Source organism: Nelumbo lutea, chromosome 7, assembly GCF_056320005.1.
Source record: "Nelumbo lutea isolate HS-2025 chromosome 7, American lotus-T2T, whole genome shotgun sequence".
In the NCBI taxonomy this organism is placed as follows: Eukaryota; Viridiplantae; Streptophyta; class Magnoliopsida; order Proteales; family Nelumbonaceae; genus Nelumbo; species Nelumbo lutea.
Window position 1 is genome coordinate 13,783,833 of NC_142690.1, and position 18,234 is coordinate 13,802,066.

The 18,234-nt window shown below is 43.0% G+C and overlaps 2 protein-coding genes across 2 annotated transcripts; both read right to left on the reverse strand.

Moving 5' to 3' along the window:
* Positions 1-548: 548 nt before the first annotated feature.
* LOC148845206 (uncharacterized) lies at positions 549-7,235 on the reverse strand. The gene is made up of 4 exons (XM_088955780.1): positions 6,936-7,235; positions 6,537-6,676; positions 1,358-1,474; positions 549-1,248 (listed from the first exon to the last, which is right to left on the reverse strand). The coding sequence occupies exons 1-4, from the start codon at positions 6,984-6,986 to the stop codon at positions 810-812; spliced, it is 747 nt and encodes a 248-aa protein (XP_088811906.1). The 5' UTR covers positions 6,987-7,235; the 3' UTR covers positions 549-809.
* Positions 7,236-14,471: 7,236 nt separating this feature from the next.
* Positions 14,472-14,990, reverse strand: LOC148845207 (uncharacterized). The gene has a single exon (XM_088955856.1). It carries the CDS (start codon positions 14,988-14,990, stop codon positions 14,472-14,474), a length of 519 nt encoding a protein of 172 aa, XP_088811982.1.
* Between the last annotated feature and the right edge of the window lie 3,244 nt (positions 14,991-18,234).

Genomic DNA, 18,234 nt, shown 5'->3' on the forward strand with positions numbered 1-18,234 from the left:
GAAAACGGATGGCATCCATGGTCGAGACTGGATTCTGGAAGATGTTTGCAATGCAAGATTGCAAGTGTTGCAAGGAATGTGAAGATAAATTTTGCAAGGACTCAATACAGATTTTCATTGCTCATCTTTCACATGAGTAGAGATTGATGCTATCTGTCATTTGTATCACGGTGAACTTCAAGTAATAAACATCAAGTGTTGAATTCGTGGAGGGATGACATCAAGGCTTCAGATGGACCCTCAAATCCAAGGTTACAAAAAATCGAGAGGGAGATCGATATCCCCCAATAGGTGGAAGAGAGAGGATCCCAATCTCCTCCCCATATCCTTATTTATATTCTTTCTCCTTTCATTAATATTCTAGAATGTTCATGATGCCAAAGTCAGATCAACCCAGGTACAAATTTAATGCTTTGTGAGTCTATATTCTTACACCCTGACCATATCCACCATCCCGTCTTTATTTTCTTCAACAGTTCTGAACAATAATTACTGCTTCACAAAGTCACAGAGAAGACACAAATACAAAGGTAAGTGAATAAAGCAAATTTCACAACAAATTCATGATCAAATTTTGATTGAAAAGAAAAAGATTATGTGAACAGAGCAACAAGTACAACGAAATTTAAACATATAAATGACCCAACAATGGATCAATTCACTTGAATTCCCCAGCTACAGCTTGAAATCAAGGTCCTAAAACCATCTACTATGTCAATTATTTGAAGAAACTATCCTGTACAATGAGATGTTGAATTACTGGGAACGTTGCTCGCATAGCATCCATCATCTTATTTACAGGGAAGTGATCACTTGCGACCCAACCTCACCAAGTGCTGCTGATGTTTAGCAGCAGCTGCTTTATCTGCTGCTTCCCGTTTTAGCGCCCTTTTGGCACGTCTACCTGTTGTATCTTTCACAGCCTCTTTCTTCTTAGAACCATGTGATGGACCAGCGCCATTGTCCTGTAAATTTTCTCGGTTCACTGGCCTTGCTTCTTTACGCCCTGCCCTAACATAGCCATTATCTCCCCACCTACGGTTGCCTATTCGAATACTTGATGAACTAATAAAGTAACCTTCATCTAAATCATCATCTTCTTCGTCCTCGTACTCATATTCATACTGATACTCGTAAACGTCATCAAATTCATCATAAACCTCTTCTTGAACCTCCACTGCCAGAGGTGTAAACCAGCTGGCTCTAAGAAGTAGGCAAACACTCTCCTCAAACATGTAGTCATGGATGCTGTCAAGAACAGGGACATTTTGGTCATCGGGACATAATTAGCTCTGCTCTAACTCCCTGTCTTATTCCCTACCAACAAAAGCAAGAAATGTTCTTATTACGGTTATACCTGCCATCAAGTGACCGGTGAACGTTGAGAGACTCGAATGGATGTTTACATTGAGGGCATGAGGGCGGGCATGTGGGTTTCTGATTGTATGTTGCCCATCTAAGAATGCAAGTCACACTATACAAACCAGGAAATGATGAAGAATTAGTGAATCCTCGTGTCATTTCACAACATGAACATGATTCACAAAATATTGAACAGCATAATTAGACATACAAACTGCAGGAAATAAAATGTGTGTTCATTCTACAGCACACAACATCAATTTATAATAATAACTAGCCACATATGGCATGCATGTTGAACATGAGAGGCTATAAGGTCGAAGGAAAAAGTTTTAGATGGAATTAATCTCCTCCCTTTATTTTTATTCAGAGTAATAGAAAATCCTTTTGTTCCATTCTGTTGATTCTGAAGATCTCCTTCCCTTAGGGCTAGGCTGGCCTGCTTCAGAGGTCCAAACCAACCTTCCAATAGGGGAATCTTTAGGTTAACCATACACTTGTGTTTTACACTTATTTAAGTAAACAAGTTACCTTTTGAATTTCCATACATTTTTTTTTTATTACCAAATAAATGTGATGCAATACCTTAGTAGTAATTGATACTGCATGGATAATTCTGAAACACATATTTTATGTCTGTCACTACACAAATACTTCTAAACATATATGCAGCCTGTTACATTGTCAACAATTATTTTGTAAGCTGTAGCAATTTCTCTATTTGTATCACTGTGTATTCTGATAAAATTTGCAAATCATTTTCTTATATATGGAAATGACACAGACATCAGGAAAATAACTCATCCTAGAAAACTAAGGCTGGCTAATGTATCACATTAGATTTGCTCTAAGAGAATTAATCTCCACACAACTATAGGCTTCCTGCATTTGAGGAAACAAAGTCAACTCATAAATGCAAAGCTTGATTTTATTTATACAGGGAATAAAGCAACTGTCAGGCATAAGGAAATGAAAACCTCAACCAGCAAGTTCAATGGATCTCAGGCCGACTGTCCTGATGACCAAAATGTCCCTGTTCTTGACAGCGTCCATGACTACATGTTTGAGGAGAGCGTTTGCCTATTTCTTAGAGCCACCTGGTTTACACTGCTGGCAGTGGAGGTTCAGGAAGAGGTTTATGATGAATTTGATGACCTTTACGAGTATCAGTATGAACATGAGTACGAGGACGAAGAAGATGATGATTTAGATGAAGTTCACTTTAGTAGTTCATCAAGTATTCGTATAGGTAACTGTAGGTGGGGAGATAATGGCTATGTTAGGGCAGGGCGTAAAGAAGCAAGACCAGTGAACCGAGAAAAATTCCAGGACAATGGTGCTGGTCCATCACATGGTTCTAAGAAGAAAGAGCTGTGCAAGATACAACAGGTAGATGTGCTGAAAGGGTGCTAGAACGCGAAGCAGCAGATAAAGCAGCTGCTGCTAAACATCAGCAGCACTTGGTGAGGTTGGGTCGCAAGTGATCACTTCGCTGCAAATAAGATGATGCTATGCGAGCAACCTTCCCAGTAATTCAATATCTCATTGTACAGGACAGTTTCTTGAAATAATTGACATTGTAGGTGGTTTTAGGACCTTGATTTCAAGCTGTAGCTGGGGTATTCAAGTGAATTGATCCTTTGTTGGGTCATTTATATTTAAATTTCACTGTACTTGTTGCTCTGTTCACATAATATTTTTCTTCTCAATCAAAATGAATCATGAAATTGTTGTGAAACTTGCGTAATTCACCTACCTTGGTTTGATGTTTAGTGGTGATACCTGTGGCCTAAGCTATGTATTTGTGTCTTCTCTGTGATTTTGTGAAGTAGTAATTATTGCTCAGAACTGTTGAAGAAATTAATGGGTGTCTCAATAAGAGGCTTGGAGGATGAGCTAAAGCTTTGTTGGTTGAATCGAGAATAGACACTTAATGGAGAAGGGCAAGAAGAACCGAAGGCAATCTAAAGAGTTGTTGCATCTGGCCTGGGGTCTTAATGGTGGAGGGACTGGGAACCAAAATTCTAGATCTGTATGCAAATAAGATATGGAGAATCTGAAATTAATTTGGTAGAATGTACAAGGACTTGGTTCTGGTAGGAGACTGGTGATTGGAAATTTTTTGAAGGAAAAGAAACCCGATATCTTTTTGTTGTAGGAAACAAAACTACAAAGTTTCAGATCCAGGACAGTGAAAAGTGTGTGGGGTTTTGGCCCATGTGATTGATTGTCACTACCGGAACTGGTAGCTGTCAGTGTAGCTTTAATTTGGAACACAAGCAGCTTTGAGCAGCTAGATAAAGAGATCTGCAGATTTTCTGTCTCAGCCAGACTACACTGGATCCCATATGATGTTTCTTTGGTGATGGCAGGAGTTTATGGTTCCATAGAGTCCAACCTTAAAGATGCTTTTTGGGTGGAGTTAGAGGTCATGGCTCATGAGAAGTGGAGTGGACCCTGGACAACCGGACGTGATTTTAATGCCATCCTAAGGGTGGAAGACAAAAAGGACTGTACTAGATCAGATAGAGGTATGTGGTTATTTTCAGATATCATGCAGAAATGGGAGTTGATTGATCTGCCTCTAGCCAGGGCGTCCTATACCTGGACCAACAACCAAGAGCAGCCTTCTCTGGTCAGATTGGATAGGTTTGTAATCTCCAATGAATGGGAGGAACTCTTTCCAATTCTGTTCAAGAAGCACTTCCGAGATCAGTCTCAGATCATGTGGCCTTGCAGCTTAACATAAATGGAATTAGAAGACAGGGACAACCATTCAGGTTGGATCGTTGTTGGGTGGGAGAGGAAGAGTTTGATTCTAATGTCAAGAAGTGGTAGGCTGAAGCTTCCTCAGAAGGCACTGCTAGTCATGTCTTGAGCAAGAAGCTTCAATGGCTTAAAAGCAAAATTAAGGTGTGCAAAAGGATAAGCTGAAAGCTGATGAAATCAAGAAAGCTGAATGTCTGAAGACCATTAAAGATCTGGACCTTTTGGAGGAAGCAGGCCCCTTGGGGGAGGTCCAAAGGAGGAAAAGGTTGTGTACCTTTTGCTGTGCTGGCTTTTCAAGAGGAGGTCAAGTGGAGGCAAAGGTCAAGAATCAAGTGGTTGAAAGCAGGCCCCTTGGTTAAAAGTGTACTTGCTAATTTGCCGACCTACCTTATGTCTCTTTTATTGATGCCCACAGAGGTGGCTATGAAGATTGAGAAAGACTCCTTGAAATATCATCTATCAAAAAAAAGACTCCTCGAAATACCACTTGGTAAAGTGAGAAGGAATCTGCAAGCCCATTTCCCAAGGTGGGCTTGGGATTAGGAAGGTGAAATTGTTCAACCTTGCTCTCTTGGGAAGCTGGTTCTGGAGATTATCCACTGAAAGACAAGAGCTATGGAGGATGTTAATAGCTGAAAAATATGGTTTAAGTAAAAATGGATGGGATTCTGGAAGGTCACAGCAATCTTCTGGGTGCAGCATTTGGAAAGGTGTTTATAAAGCCTATACTCTTTTCATCAGAGGTATTTCTTATAAAGTGGGAAATGGTAGGAGTCTGAAATTCTGGTTGGATCCTTGGTGTGGCAACCTCCCTCTAAAAGAAAGGTTTCCTGTTTTGTATGAGGCAACCAAAGATAAGTTGGTATCAGTTGCAGACTGTTTTGCGCAGGTGGGAGGTGCTCTAGTCTGGTCCCCTGCTTTCAGGAGGAATTTCAACGATTGGGAGCTGACTCAGGTGGCTGAACTGCTCTCTGTGATTCAAGAGCAACATCCAGATCTGCAGGCTGAGGATACTAGATGTTGGTTGTAGACCAAGTCTGGTTGTTTTATGGTCAAGTCTTTTTATCTAGGCTTGTTGGGGAGGAACAGCCAGCCCCTCCCATCAAAAGCCTTATGGGAAACTTCAGCTCGTCCGAAAGTCAAAATTTTCTTGTGGGTGGCTGTAAAAGGAAAATGTGTCACCAAAGGAATGCTGAGAAGGAAGGGTTTCAACTTATCAGATTTAAACTGTCCTTTGTGCAATTTGGCTCCAGAAAAAGCAAACCATCTTTTCTTTCACTGGTTTCACAGCAGTGGCGTGGCAGCATTTCCTTAGAGCTATAAACTTGAGTTTGTGCTGGCCTGAATCAGTCTTTGATTTGTTGCAAGGGTGGAAAGTTCATGGAATGTCCAAGGAAGGAGAGCTGGTATGGTCTGCCATTCCAGCTGCTGTTTTATGGGCTATCTGGATAGAAAGGAATGATAAGATTTTTTAACAGAAAGCCAGGTCTGAGGCCGGAGTGATTAACCATGTAGTGGAAGAACTGAGAAGCTGGTTGCCTAGCTCTGATTTGTTTAAAGATGTCTTTTGTTCCGGATCTTTTTTGAGGGTGAGCTCTTTTGGGGGGGGGGGGGGGGGGCTTTAAGGTTGTTTGTATAGCCTCTTGTACAGACTTTTTACAGTTTCATACTGAATACAATACATTACACGTTGTCTTTTCAAAAAAAAAAAAAAAAAAGTACCATGGGTACTCATCGATGCACAAAAGGGCACAAAAATGAATTCATCTTAGAAATCAGCCTCTTGATGGGATGTGTAAGCAACAAGGCATTGAATACAGATTTAATATACTAATATCATACACCAAAGATGTTTTTGCAACAAATGTCCTCTCTCGAGAAAGAATCAAATCTCACTGCTGAGTTCCTATTAAGTGGACACCATAAGTGGATTCTGCTGTGACACTTGAATAGAGACGGGTTTCTCCAAATGAGGAAAACATAACAAAATGTCCTTATCTTGGATTGGAAAATCGTGGTTTTGAGCTATTTCCTAGAATTGTTAACAATCAAATGGGCTTCCTCTTTCCATTTTATTCCCGGCGTTCTTCAAAGCATCCAACAGTTCCTCCGTAAAAGAATTATTTTGACTGGGCCTTATTTATTTAATCCATTTAGACCTGAAAGGCTGTGCGACAGGCCTAAGAATTCGCCACATCTATCTACAGTAGATTGACTTACAGGATTGCAGCCAAAATTTATCAGAAGCCATTATTAAAGAGATCTCTAATATGAATTTGGTAATTTCATACATATTCAATGATTTATAGCCAAAATTGGAAACCAAAAATGAATGCCAAATGAATCGCAATAAAGTGTGAAACCAGCTATTCTCGGCGAAAATTGGATAGAGATGTTAGACAAACCAGTAGGCATGCTCGCAACCTTTTACAAGTGCAGTCTCCTGAAGCTCGATCTTCTCCAAGCAGATCGCACAAAACCCACGATTATCCGACAATGTAATGGTCGATGCCGCGCCCTCGATCCCCTTCTGACTCTGAAAAACCTACAATAACCCAATCAGATGATGTCAAAACAACCCAGAGACAAACCTAACAAAATCACCACAAATAGAAACAGATTCAATCAATAAAGAAAATAAAGAAAACCAAATCTGGTTTCTTGAACAGGGCAACAAATATCTAGTTTAATAAATCAAAGAAAACCACAAGAATTTCGAGAGAGAGAGAGAGAGAGAGAGAGAGAGAGAGAGAGAGAGAGAGAGAGAGAGAGAGAGAGAAAGAGAGAGAGGAGAGGGAGATTACTTGGTCTTGGATGGAGAGGTTGCAAATACCGTTTACTTGCTCATCGGCCATGGAGACAAAGTCCAGGTTAGGGCAAGGACGAGAAGCTCAGAAGAAAGGGAGAAAAGAAGACAACGAACAACAGCAGCAGCGAAAGAAGAGCTCGTTCCGCTCGCTCATGGACCGAAGAGGATTTAGAGAGAGAGCGAGAGAGAGAGATTCTGGGAATTATTCCCGCGAGAGAGAGGGGAACCCTCTGGCTATTCTGGTCATATATAAACCTCACCAGATGTGGAGGACGTGAAGCGAACACTTCACACCGCCTAACAAAATGAACGCACTAAAATTTTCAACCACTAAAAATTATTGACCATCGATTGAGAATACTCACGCCCACAGAACCTGATTAGATGCGGATCAGACGGTTCTCATCGAAGAAATGGTAGAAAACTTTGACTTGGATTTCAGCCGTGTTTGGTATCTATTCAAGGACAAAATGATTTTTTGTTATCGGTGGAAAGTTGGAAACATGGGCGGTGGGCCCCACTTGGGTAGGTTTTGACGGTTGATCCATGCTGGATATAATTGACACGTGGTTCACAACTAGGGGAAATCCTAGATAAAGTAGATTTTTTCCACGGGCTCATCGGATTGGAGGAACAATATGTGGGTCCCTGGAATTCCTTTTAGATGGTAATGGTAGTGCCTCTGTGATTGATTAGATGGGTAGGAGGGCCCCACCTATTGAGTGGCCAATGTCCATGGAATCGAATTCCACCATGAGATAGATGCTCTGATGCTCATTCTATTTTTGATACAATTGTCTCATGGGCTCATTTGATGTGGATCTGAAACAGGAACGGCCCATTGGATCGCCTAATTACGTATTCAAAAATTTTTAACTATTTTTAATTTTGGTTGCACCCCTATTTTTAGAACGAAAGAAAACAATTTATTTACTATAATTTGTGAGTATTGATCGTAGAGAAAAGTTATTATTATTATTATTATTATTATTATTATTATTATTTATTTATTTATTTATTTATTTAATTTTTATTGAATTAGGTTGTGTTTAAATAAGCTTGGATTTGTACTTTCAAAACCCAAAATCCCCAGTGAGTTTATTTTGTACTTCGTGCTAAAAGTGTTTTTGCTTTGTATTAATATGTTTTTCAAAATATTTTTTATAACACTTTTTGGTTCCTTTTTAGGAATGTGATTCATTTTCTAATTGATTATCAATTTTCAATCATCAATTATCAATATAATTTTACATGCAACCTAATATACAAGCTGTAGGTTGTGTTTGGTATCATAACGTTTTAGGTTGATTAATACAAACTGACATGCAATTGTTATTGGATTTTTACAAAATGAGCGACCAAGTTTGGCCATTTGACAAAACCAATTATGTTTTTAAAATAATGAACAGGACAAAATTAACCTAAACTAAAAGACTCGTTACAGGACTTTTTTCCCTTTTCGTTCTTTACTTTCTTGACATTTCTCTTCTAACAAGCCAAAGAATCATCCAATCACTATTCATCTTCTTCTACCTTTTGACACTAAACCAGGCACGACAACGGCCATCTTCTCTCTCTCTCCCCTTGGGAAACGATAGATTGAAATTTATTCTCCCATATCATTGCTTCTGCAACTTTCCCCATTTTTTTTTTGTGAGAAGAGATCAATTCTATGTCTAAGTGTTGGGAGGAGGAAGACAATGAACAGTAACTTCGGCCATCTCAGATTTAAAGGGGCAATTTGGTCAAAGAAAATAATTCCCTTGTCCTGATCACTGTTTTTGTCATTATTTTAAAAACATAACTTATTTTTTCAAATGATGAAACTCGGTAATTTGTTTTGTAAAAAGTGAGGATTTTTGTAATGGATTTGTGTCCACATAACTGATGAATCTATACCATTGGTAATGAATTTGTGCATTTATTCCATACTATATAAAAGAGATAATTGCCTTAGATTCCGTGCAAGTCATAAAAGTTAAATCTAAATATCATATATGTTAAATGCTCTTGCACTACTTTCTCAGAGTTCAATTGACATTTTTTTTTTTTTTGTTCTCTGCTCTTAAGGATTATTTTTCTCTTGGCCAAGTCAAAATTTCAGATGGACTCCCCACAGGGCATGCCCCACAACACATCCCCTCTCTGCATTAGGAATATCTTCCCATGACAAGTACTAGATATGTTCTCATGGAGGAGATGTGCTGTGGGGTGTGCCTTGTGGGAACCCCTCTGAATTCCCATTATAGGGGAATCAGGGATTTTGATCCTACACTTCTATTTTGTAGGGATGCCAAATAACCATCTCAACTATTGGTCATCTGCCTGAATAGTCAGGGGATTGGTGTTTATCATATATAAGATGTCTAAATAAGTTGCTAGTTCTGTTATTTCCTATTTTCTCTATACATTTATGCTAAATCTATGCTGCTAGAAAGACATGATACCTGAAGGGCTTTGATCAATCAACTCCACCCTTGGGAATTTGATGGTCATCACTTTTATGATACCGATTGTGGTTACAAGTTTTTCTGGCATCATAGTCAAATCGATATGTTTATATTGTATGTGATCAAATAACAAAATCAAGTTTTGATTTACTCCTTTAAGAAGGCAATCTTTGGAGGATTGTACCTTTTGAAGTGGATTCTCTTCCCTTGTTCTAGTTTCTTTTTTTTTTTTTTTTTTGTATACAATTTTCGAAGATGCACAAATTACATGGTATCAGAGCTTTCAATCAATGGTTCATGTTCAATTCAACCTAATTTTTTAGAGAACTGTTGTGATTTAATCATCATTAATGGATAGACTAGAAAACCCAATCTATGGTTCATGTGCTGATCATCATTCTATACCAACCAGGACAAGAAGGGCGGAATGCTATGTGTCTATTGGCTAATTTCCTAATTTGATTATCTTTACTAATTTGTAGTTTGTTGATTAGTGAGTTAGCTGATGACCCAGTAGCTGCGATGGTCATTTGGAATCCCTCCTTATATGGATGTGTAATTGTGTAGGGTCAAATCCCTCTCTGTGGTAAGGTTAGTGGACTTTACGTGCAGCTGCTCCGTCCCTACCTAAAAAGAAAAATCTAGTGAACTATTACATGTAAGAGTTTTAGAGTAAGCATTTGGTCTATATAATTCATCATATATCAATTATCACAATGAACTTGAGACCTGACAGTAGTGGTGAAGGTTCACAAGCCAATCAGCTGCAAAGTTTGCCTCTCTGAAAACATGCACATAAAATAAGGTGAGGCTACTCAAGCGACAAACTTCAGAACATTCTTCAAAAAAAAATCATAATTTTCCAAGGTGGTTCTTTTCTTTCAAGAAGACTATTAACTACAATGTTAGTCACCCTGGGTAATAATCTTGAATGGGTGGAATTTCTTCACTATCTGTTGTAAGTTCGGAAGCTGCCCAAACTTTGTCTCCATTGATTGTATAGAATCCGATGAAGTTGTGACCATTTCAAAACATATAAGAAGCAGAAATGACACCACCAGTCCATCTTAGTAAATATTTACCAATATAGCATCATCATAGAAATTTTATCTTAGTACGCTTTTATCAAGTTGGCGCCATCTCAGAGTTTCCATCTTAGCTCATTTTTACTATGATAGTATTATTTTGAATTTATAGCCAATTAGGACTTTCCTTTTGAAAGATGTTAGTAAATTCTATTTTGGAGTGTTTTATTAGATTATGATTTTGGAGTATTTTTATATTAGGATTAGGAGACATAAGGGTGTATACCTATATAAAGAATAGCTAGGGGAAGGCTAAGACAGTTCTCTTGCTATAATTTTTTCTTAATTGTTTTGGTGAAAAATTCTTCTTCCTAAAATTCAACTTCTGCTCTTTTCTTTGATGCTTTTCTCATGTGTTTCGTTTTCATCCTGCATCAAAACCTTACCAAAAGAATCCCTAGCAATGGCATCGATAATGCAGCAACCATAGGCTCTTCTAGTGCATCAAAATTGATTTTTAGTATTGATTTGTGAACAACTGTTCTAAATAAGCATCGATCTGTTGTTTGCACTTTTGTGTGTTACTTGCTAAGTAACCAATCACAAGTGAACATACTCTTGGCATATAGACCCATGTAGGAAGTGATACACAGTGGTTTGAGCAGCAGATTTGTTTGGTTCTAAGGCGCTTTGCCCTCTCCAAGAGGCGATCATAGAGGGGTGTCCCCCTCCGACTAGAGGTACATATCAGATTACTAGCATTTGTTATAGATGATCAAATTTGTCAATCTTGTTAGGGACAATAGAAGATAGCAGATTTCTTTGGCTATATTATTAAGAGTGCTTTTTGGTCTAAACAGATTTTTGAAAAATCCACTTTTTGAAACAGCCTTTCTGAAAAAAGCACTTTTTCACTGTTTAGCTGATCACCAGTTTTTTTTTTTTTTATTCAAAATAGTTTCTTAGGTTTTATTGGAAACTTGTCGGGTCAAAACTAGTTATCCGGGTTGGCCGGGTAAAGTGTTCCACATGGAAACTTTGATGCCTTGATCAACCGGAAAACATTAATTGAAATAGATATATGGGTCATCCCCTCCCAGATTATCTAGTGTTTAAGAACATATTTGCATAGATTTAATGATTTGGTCACATTAGATTGGGTTAGGCCAGCTTTGGGTTGGACCAAAGGAATTGGGATCTGCTCTTCACAGCCACATACCATTATATGTTGGAGACATCTCCCATGAATAATAAGATACAATAGGGGAGATGTCAGACGTTCCAGATGTACGGCTGGTACATACTGTCAGGTCGGTGTGAGGAGTAGATCCAGACTCAGACTAAAGTTTAGAAGGTAGGTTGAAACTCTATTGACACCAATCAGTCCAATGGCTACCCTAGACTGAGTTTACATCTCCGCCACACAAATGCCCCACAGTACATCCCCACTATGTACTGAAAACACCTCTGGATGATAGTACCACTCCCGATGATATTATCACCGGAAAATGTTTCCAATACACGGCAGGGATGTGCTGTGGGCCGGCCCCTTGTGGGGCGGAAATGTGATCTCCCCTAGACTTGGGTGTAGCGGGAGCGCACTGAACCATTGATTCCAACGGAGCAAAGGCTCCAAAATGAACTAATAATGCAACGATTGATTCTATACATGCTATATTAACCATTTTCTCTATTTTATCAGCTCAAACTCTATTAATATAAATGATTCATGGTCGTGGGGTTTTCCACATGAATTTTAAGATGTATTACTTTTGAAAACCAAATTTAAGATGTATTTGACTATGATACCCAAAAAAATCAGGTGATATTCTTCAAAATTCACCCCGGGGTGGGGGGGGGGGTGTCTTCCAATACCATGAGGCAACATAAATATACCAGAGTATAGCCGCGTGGATTGGCTGGGGGTAACGAAGTAAATTCATTCTTCAGGTTCCAAGTGTTGGCCGAGGACCCTGGGGCCTCGGAAAAGATTGACCGAAGCCGAGGACCGCAAGCTGAGGCGAAGTATTCCTTCCGAGGACTATGGTAGCTGAGGACTGCAAGTCAAGGCTAAGTCCCTGGTGACCAAAGATACTGCAAAACAAGGAGTGTCAGAGGCCTCGGGGTGGATACCTGAGGCAGAGGCTCCGACGCTTAAGTTAGTACGAGGCATAGAGTAGGGAAGGGTTCAGGAGAGCCCTTGGAGAGAGTCGATCTGAACCGTTGCTTTGGGCGTCATTTCGTCTTCCGATGCCGAGCGTCGGGTGGCGCATTACAGTTGGATGGTGGGAGCAAATTAGTTTTAGTCGTCAGATTTGGAGAAATCCAGGCCATTCATTTTCTTTTAAATAGGGGCCATGGCAGTGATTTTCTTCTTCATTTGAGCTTAGACACCCTTGCTCTCGAGTGAACGTAGCTCCCCAACTCTCAACTCTCTAGAGTTGTTCTATTTCTTTCCTTCTTCTGACTCATCTTTGTGGGGCCGACCAAGGAGCCTGCTGAAAGTGCTTTCTGCTACTAAGTCAGCCAAGGCTTGCGCTTTGATCACGGGCCTCGACTGGTATTGTATGCCAAACTTTAACAATTCTATCGCCCACTTAATCAAGCGTCCTAAAGTCTATGGTTTGGCAAAGACGACCCTAAACGACTGATTTGTCAGGACCACTATGGTGTGGGCATGGAAATACAGCCTGAGCTTTCTGGCTGAGGTGACGAAGGCATAAGCTAGCTTTTCCACTTTGAGGTACCTGGTTTCAGCGTTGCAGAGGACCTTGCTAACATAGTATACAGGTCTCTGGACTCCGCCATCTTTCACCAGGATTGAGCTGACGGCCTCGTCCTCAGCTGATAATTACAAATATAGAGTTTCCCTTGATACTGGCCGAGCGAGGAGTGGGAGTGAGGCGAGGTATAGCTTGAGCTCGTCGAAGGCACGCTGGCACTCCTCCGTCCACTGAAAATTTTTCAGCTTCTTGATGGCACGGAAGAAGGGAAGGCAGCGGTTTGCCAACTTCGACATGAAACGGTTAAGGGCGGCTATCCTGCCGGTGAGTCTCTAAGTCTCCTTTACTGACCGAGGGGGTGCCATGTCTAGTCTGACTTGTACATTGCTTGGGTTAGCTTCAATACCTCTTTGAGTGACGACGAAGCCTAAGAATTTTTCCGAGGTAATCCCGAAGGCACACTTGCTCGGGTTGAGCTTCATGTTGAATTTACGCAGAGTATCAAAGGTCTCGGCTAGGTCCAAGGTGTGTGCTTCGGCCCTCAGGCTCTTCGCCACCATGTCATTCACGTAGACTTCAACGTTCCTCCCCATCTGATTCTTAAAAACCTTGTTGACAAGGCACTGGTAAGTTGCCCCTGCATTCTTAAGGCCAAACTGCATTACCTTGTAGCAGTACGTTTCGTGCTCAGTAATGAAAGATGTATTTTCCTCGTCGTCGGGGTGCATCTGAATCTGGTTGTACCCGGAGAAGGCATCTATGAAGCTGAGTAGTTCATACCATGTGGTGGCATTGACGAGGTGGTCTATCATCGACAAAGGAAAATTGTCCTTCGGACAGGCTCGGTTAAGTTTTGTGAAGTCAATACAGATCCGCCATTTCCCATTAGTTTTCCTTACCAAAACCACGTTAGACAACTAGTTGGGGTAATGTGTCTCACGGATGAAGCCGACGTCAAGTAGCTTGTCAACTTCCTCTTTTATAGCCTTCCATTGTTCCGGTGCAAAGTTCTTCTTCTTTTGCCGGACTGGCCTAAATCTCGGGTCCACACTCAGCCTGTGAGTAATGACCGAAGATCAATTTCGGGCATGTCAACGACAGACCAAGCAAAGACATTGTCATTGGTTCTAAGGAAACTTACCAGCTCAGATAGGCATTCATGGGGGCCGGTGCAAACCTTTTCTGGGGCTGATTCATCCAGGGGCACCGAGACGAGGTCCTTGGCTGGCTAGCCTCATCTCGCTATCTCTTCTTGGGGGTCGAGGCCTTCAAGTGACAATGCCTCCTTATTCTTTCCTTTTAGCGCCACCATGTAGCATTGGCGAGCGATCTTCTAGTTCCCACAAACGACTCTGACGCTGTGCTTGGTGGGAAACTTAAGGGTTAGGTGGTAAGAGGACATGGTTGCCCCTAGTGCATGAAGGGTTGGTCTTCCCATTATCACATTGTAGGGAAAGGCAACCTTCACCACTAGGAACTCATGCATCCAAGTCACCTGGTGTGGAACTGTCCCTACCGTGATGGGTAGGGTAATTTTTCCTTCCGGCCTGATGACACTGCCAGAGAAATCGACGAGGGGAGCATCGGCGGGTTGGAGCCGCTCTGGCACGAGCTTCATTCTCTCATAAGTGTCGTAAAAAAGGATATCGACTGACAAGCCACTATCCACTAAGATTTTCTTCACCATAAATTTGGAGATGATGGTTGCGACCATGAGGGCATCGTTGTGGGGGATAGCAACCCCCTCTAAGTCCTCGTTGGTGAAGACGAGAGCATGTGGACAATTTGGTCTTTGCGGAGTGTCTGGGTACTTCTGCTTCTTTGGGGCAGGCTCCTGGATGTTAAGCTGCATAGCGTAGGCTTTTCAAGCTGAGGCCGAGGCCCCACCTGAGGCCATGCCCCCGGCGGTGACGTCGATGATGCCTTCCACTTGCTAGTGCTACTGTTGTTGCTGCTGCTATTGGGATGACGAAGCACCAACCTCTCCTCCAACAAATTGCTTGAGGTGCCCGTAGTGGATGAGGGACTCTATTTCATTCTTTAGATCGTAAAAGTCATTAGTGTCATGCCTGGTGCCACGGTGGTACTTGTAGTACTTTGTAGGGTTCCCCCTCTTGGAGTACTGCTTCAGATTCATTGGCCACTTCACAAACTTTTCTTCCCTGATTTGCATAAGTATTTGGGTGTAGGTGGAATTGATTGGCATGTAGTCCTTGTAGGCCGAGGACGGAGCCGGTGGCTTCTTGTTGTCTTTGCTGCCATGGTTGCCGGGGTGGCGTTGGTCCCCGCATTTCCTCTTCTTCTCCAGGGGCCCGTTGTGGTGCTTGGCTACCCTTTCTTGGTTGTCCCTTGCCGAAGATTCTTCGGCCGCAATGTATTTGTGGGCCTTTTTTAGGAACTCGAGTTTAGTATTCAGCGGGGTCTTATCGACCGACCACTTGAGAGTCGAGTCGGGGCAGAGTTCGTTGATGTCTGCGCGCATGGAGACCATAGGGTCGAGGTCTCAAACTTTAAGCTCTTCTCTCTTAAAGCGGTCGATGTGAGACCGTTGGCTTTCACCCGGCTCCTGTTTGAGCGGCATCAGAGAAACTACGTTCTTCTAGCATCGTCTGCTACTGATGAAGCAGGCGAGGAACAAGGTTGTAAATTGCTCACATGAGCTGATTGATCAAGGAGGAAGGCTAGAGAACCAGCAGTGAGCGGTCCCCCTGAAGGTAGCTTGGAAAGTTCAGCATGTTAAGGCGTTGGAGTAGCCATATAGTATCATGAGCGCCTAGAAACCCTCCAGGTGGTCATCGGGGTTAGTGCTCCCATTGTACATTTCCAGTGTGGGAGCCTTGAAGGGTGGGGGAAGAGGCTCCGAGATGATTTATGGGGTGAATGCATCCATGCGGCCAACAGAGTTGCTGTGACTGGTTGAGGCATCGGCTCGACTCTCCTTAACCTGGCGGAGCTCGTCCTTGACGACCCTAATCTCAGCTCGCAACTCGACGAGCCCTAGGTCAGCACGGGCATTCGACTCGGACTCCCAAATACTCGGAGACAGGATCGTGCGCTCCTCTACGGGTGTGATGATCATTCAAAACGTCCCTGAGATCTGAGACGGGAGGTGGGGTGGGGTGGCGTCGACTCTCGCTTCGGGAGCGAACTCTAGGGCGACCGAGGTGTCCACTGTCGTCCCGGGGGGCCTCCTTATGGCGGTGGTGGTGCTGCTCCGAAGATTGATGACTGTCTTCAGATTGAGCGGGCACACTCTCCCTTCAGCTAGGAGGATAAATATTCCTTCGAGGTGAGTCCGGGAGGTGGTTATTGCCCAATTCTGACGGTTTGGCCAGCGGATTACCGTGGCCGAGGGCCGATGGCTCAACATTCTCGTGTCGGCCCTGATCTTCTGACACCCTAGCGGGGCGATCACCTTGAGAGGGACCTCCTGCTCGGGGGAAAATTTCCTCCATTCCTTGGGTGAGGTGGTCCAAACGATTGAGGACACATATAATTGCTCGTAGGTGACCAGTTTCTGGTTGTTCCTGGCTCTCCTCACCATGACTTTCGAGCTAAAGGGGGGTTTGGATTTTGAGTATTATTACTTTTTATCCTAAAGTGGGTGTCGTCTTAGCAAACGTTCCCATAGACAACATCAATTGTTACTGCACGGATTGGCCGGGGCAACGGAGTAAATTCACTCTTCAGGTTCCAAGTGTTGGCCAAGGACCCTGGGGACTGCAAGTCGAGGTGAAGTATTCCTTCCAAGGACTATGGTAGCTGAGGACTGCAAGTCGAGGCGAAGTCCTTGGTGACCAAAGATACTGCAAAACAAGGTGTTGGAGGCCTCGGGGTGGATACCTGAGGCAAAGGCTCCGACGCTCAAGTTAGTATGAGGTGTAGAGTAGGGAAGGGTGTAGGAGAGCCCTTGGAGAGAGGCCTCAGATGCACTAGACCTCCTCGAATTAATGCTAAGAAGACAAGGTTGGTACTAAGAGTAAATGAATGAGTGATGTTGGAGTTTCTCTGTTCCAGCCCCCTTTAAGGGGCAGTTACCTCTTATTTATACTTGAGCATGCTAGGGGTAGGTGAAGATGAACGCTCCGAATGAGAGCTGTATGAGGTCAGGCTACAGGCCCTAGTTGGTGCATCTAATGATTATGTGGTTGGCTCCGTACGAAGGAAGCATGGCTCTCTCCTACTGTGGCTGACGCTGTTAGGTGTTAGTGGGCTAGGCCTCCCAGCCCGATGTGGACTGGACCAAGCTAACATCAAGGATCACTTGAAGTCCCTTGACATCAAAATCTGGCAGCACCAGTAGGAGTGCCATACCGTCAAGTTAGGACAACGAGACATACTCCACCAATGCATCCAGGTAGTCTGAAGACTTCTTGTACACCTCCACCGCCTCGGTCACTGCCTTCTTTGACTCTTCTGCCGAAGCCTTAGCTTCGATAGCTTTCACCTCCGCCTCGACAACCTTCTTTTTGGCCTCGATAGCTCGCCTCTCTGCCTCTGTTGCGATGCTTTCCAACTGCACCCTCTCCATTTGCTCTTTGTAGAGCCCATGCCGCACCTCCTTCAGTTGAGCCTCGAGGCGATCCCGAACCGATTGCTCATCCAGAAGCGTCTTTCGGAATTTCTAGTACTTGTCCTCGACGACATTCTTTTCCTTCTCAGCCTTGTCAACACGACCCATGGCTAGTCTTGTTCGGTTCCCCAAACCAAATGGAGTCCCTTGTCGCTAACCAGCTCTTGGCTGACCCCCTTGTCACGAATGGAGTCCCCCTCTCGGAGCTACCATTGTGGGCGGAAGGTCTTCCTAGCCCCTTCGGTTCTCTCGGGGACCCCCTGTTCTGATGGAGGGGTTGATGAGGGACTAGATGGGCGCTCCCCAGGCGTGGATCTCCGCACCACTTCCTCGACCTGCTTGTTAGTGTTGGCAAGCTTCCGCGGGGGCTCCTACCTCGGCAGTGTCTATAGCAGGCCTCTTCCTACTCGCCTCGGGCCCATCCATGGGCCTCTTCGGCGCCTCTACCCCAGTGGTTGGCTTTTTCGGTGCCTCAACCGTCTTCTTTGGTGCCACCACCGATTACTTCCCCTTGGTGGGAACC

Bases quoted from the DNA above. Each gene is read 5' to 3' on its own strand.
- LOC148845206 (XM_088955780.1), bottom strand. From the start codon at position 6,986: ATGGCCGATGAGCAAGTAAACGGTATTTGCAACCTCTCCATCCAAGAC. The intron at 6,677-6,935 runs GTAATCTCCCTC...GGGTTATTGTAG, and splicing joins ACCTCTCCATCCAAGACCAA to GTTTTTCAGAGTCAGAAGGG. The intron at 1,249-1,357 runs GTATAACCGTAA...TGTTCTTGACAG, and splicing joins CACCGGTCACTTGATGGCAG to CATCCATGACTACATGTTTG.
- LOC148845207 (XM_088955856.1), bottom strand. From the start codon at position 14,990: ATGCAGCTTAACATCCAGGAGCCTGCCCCAAAGAAGCAGAAGTACCCA.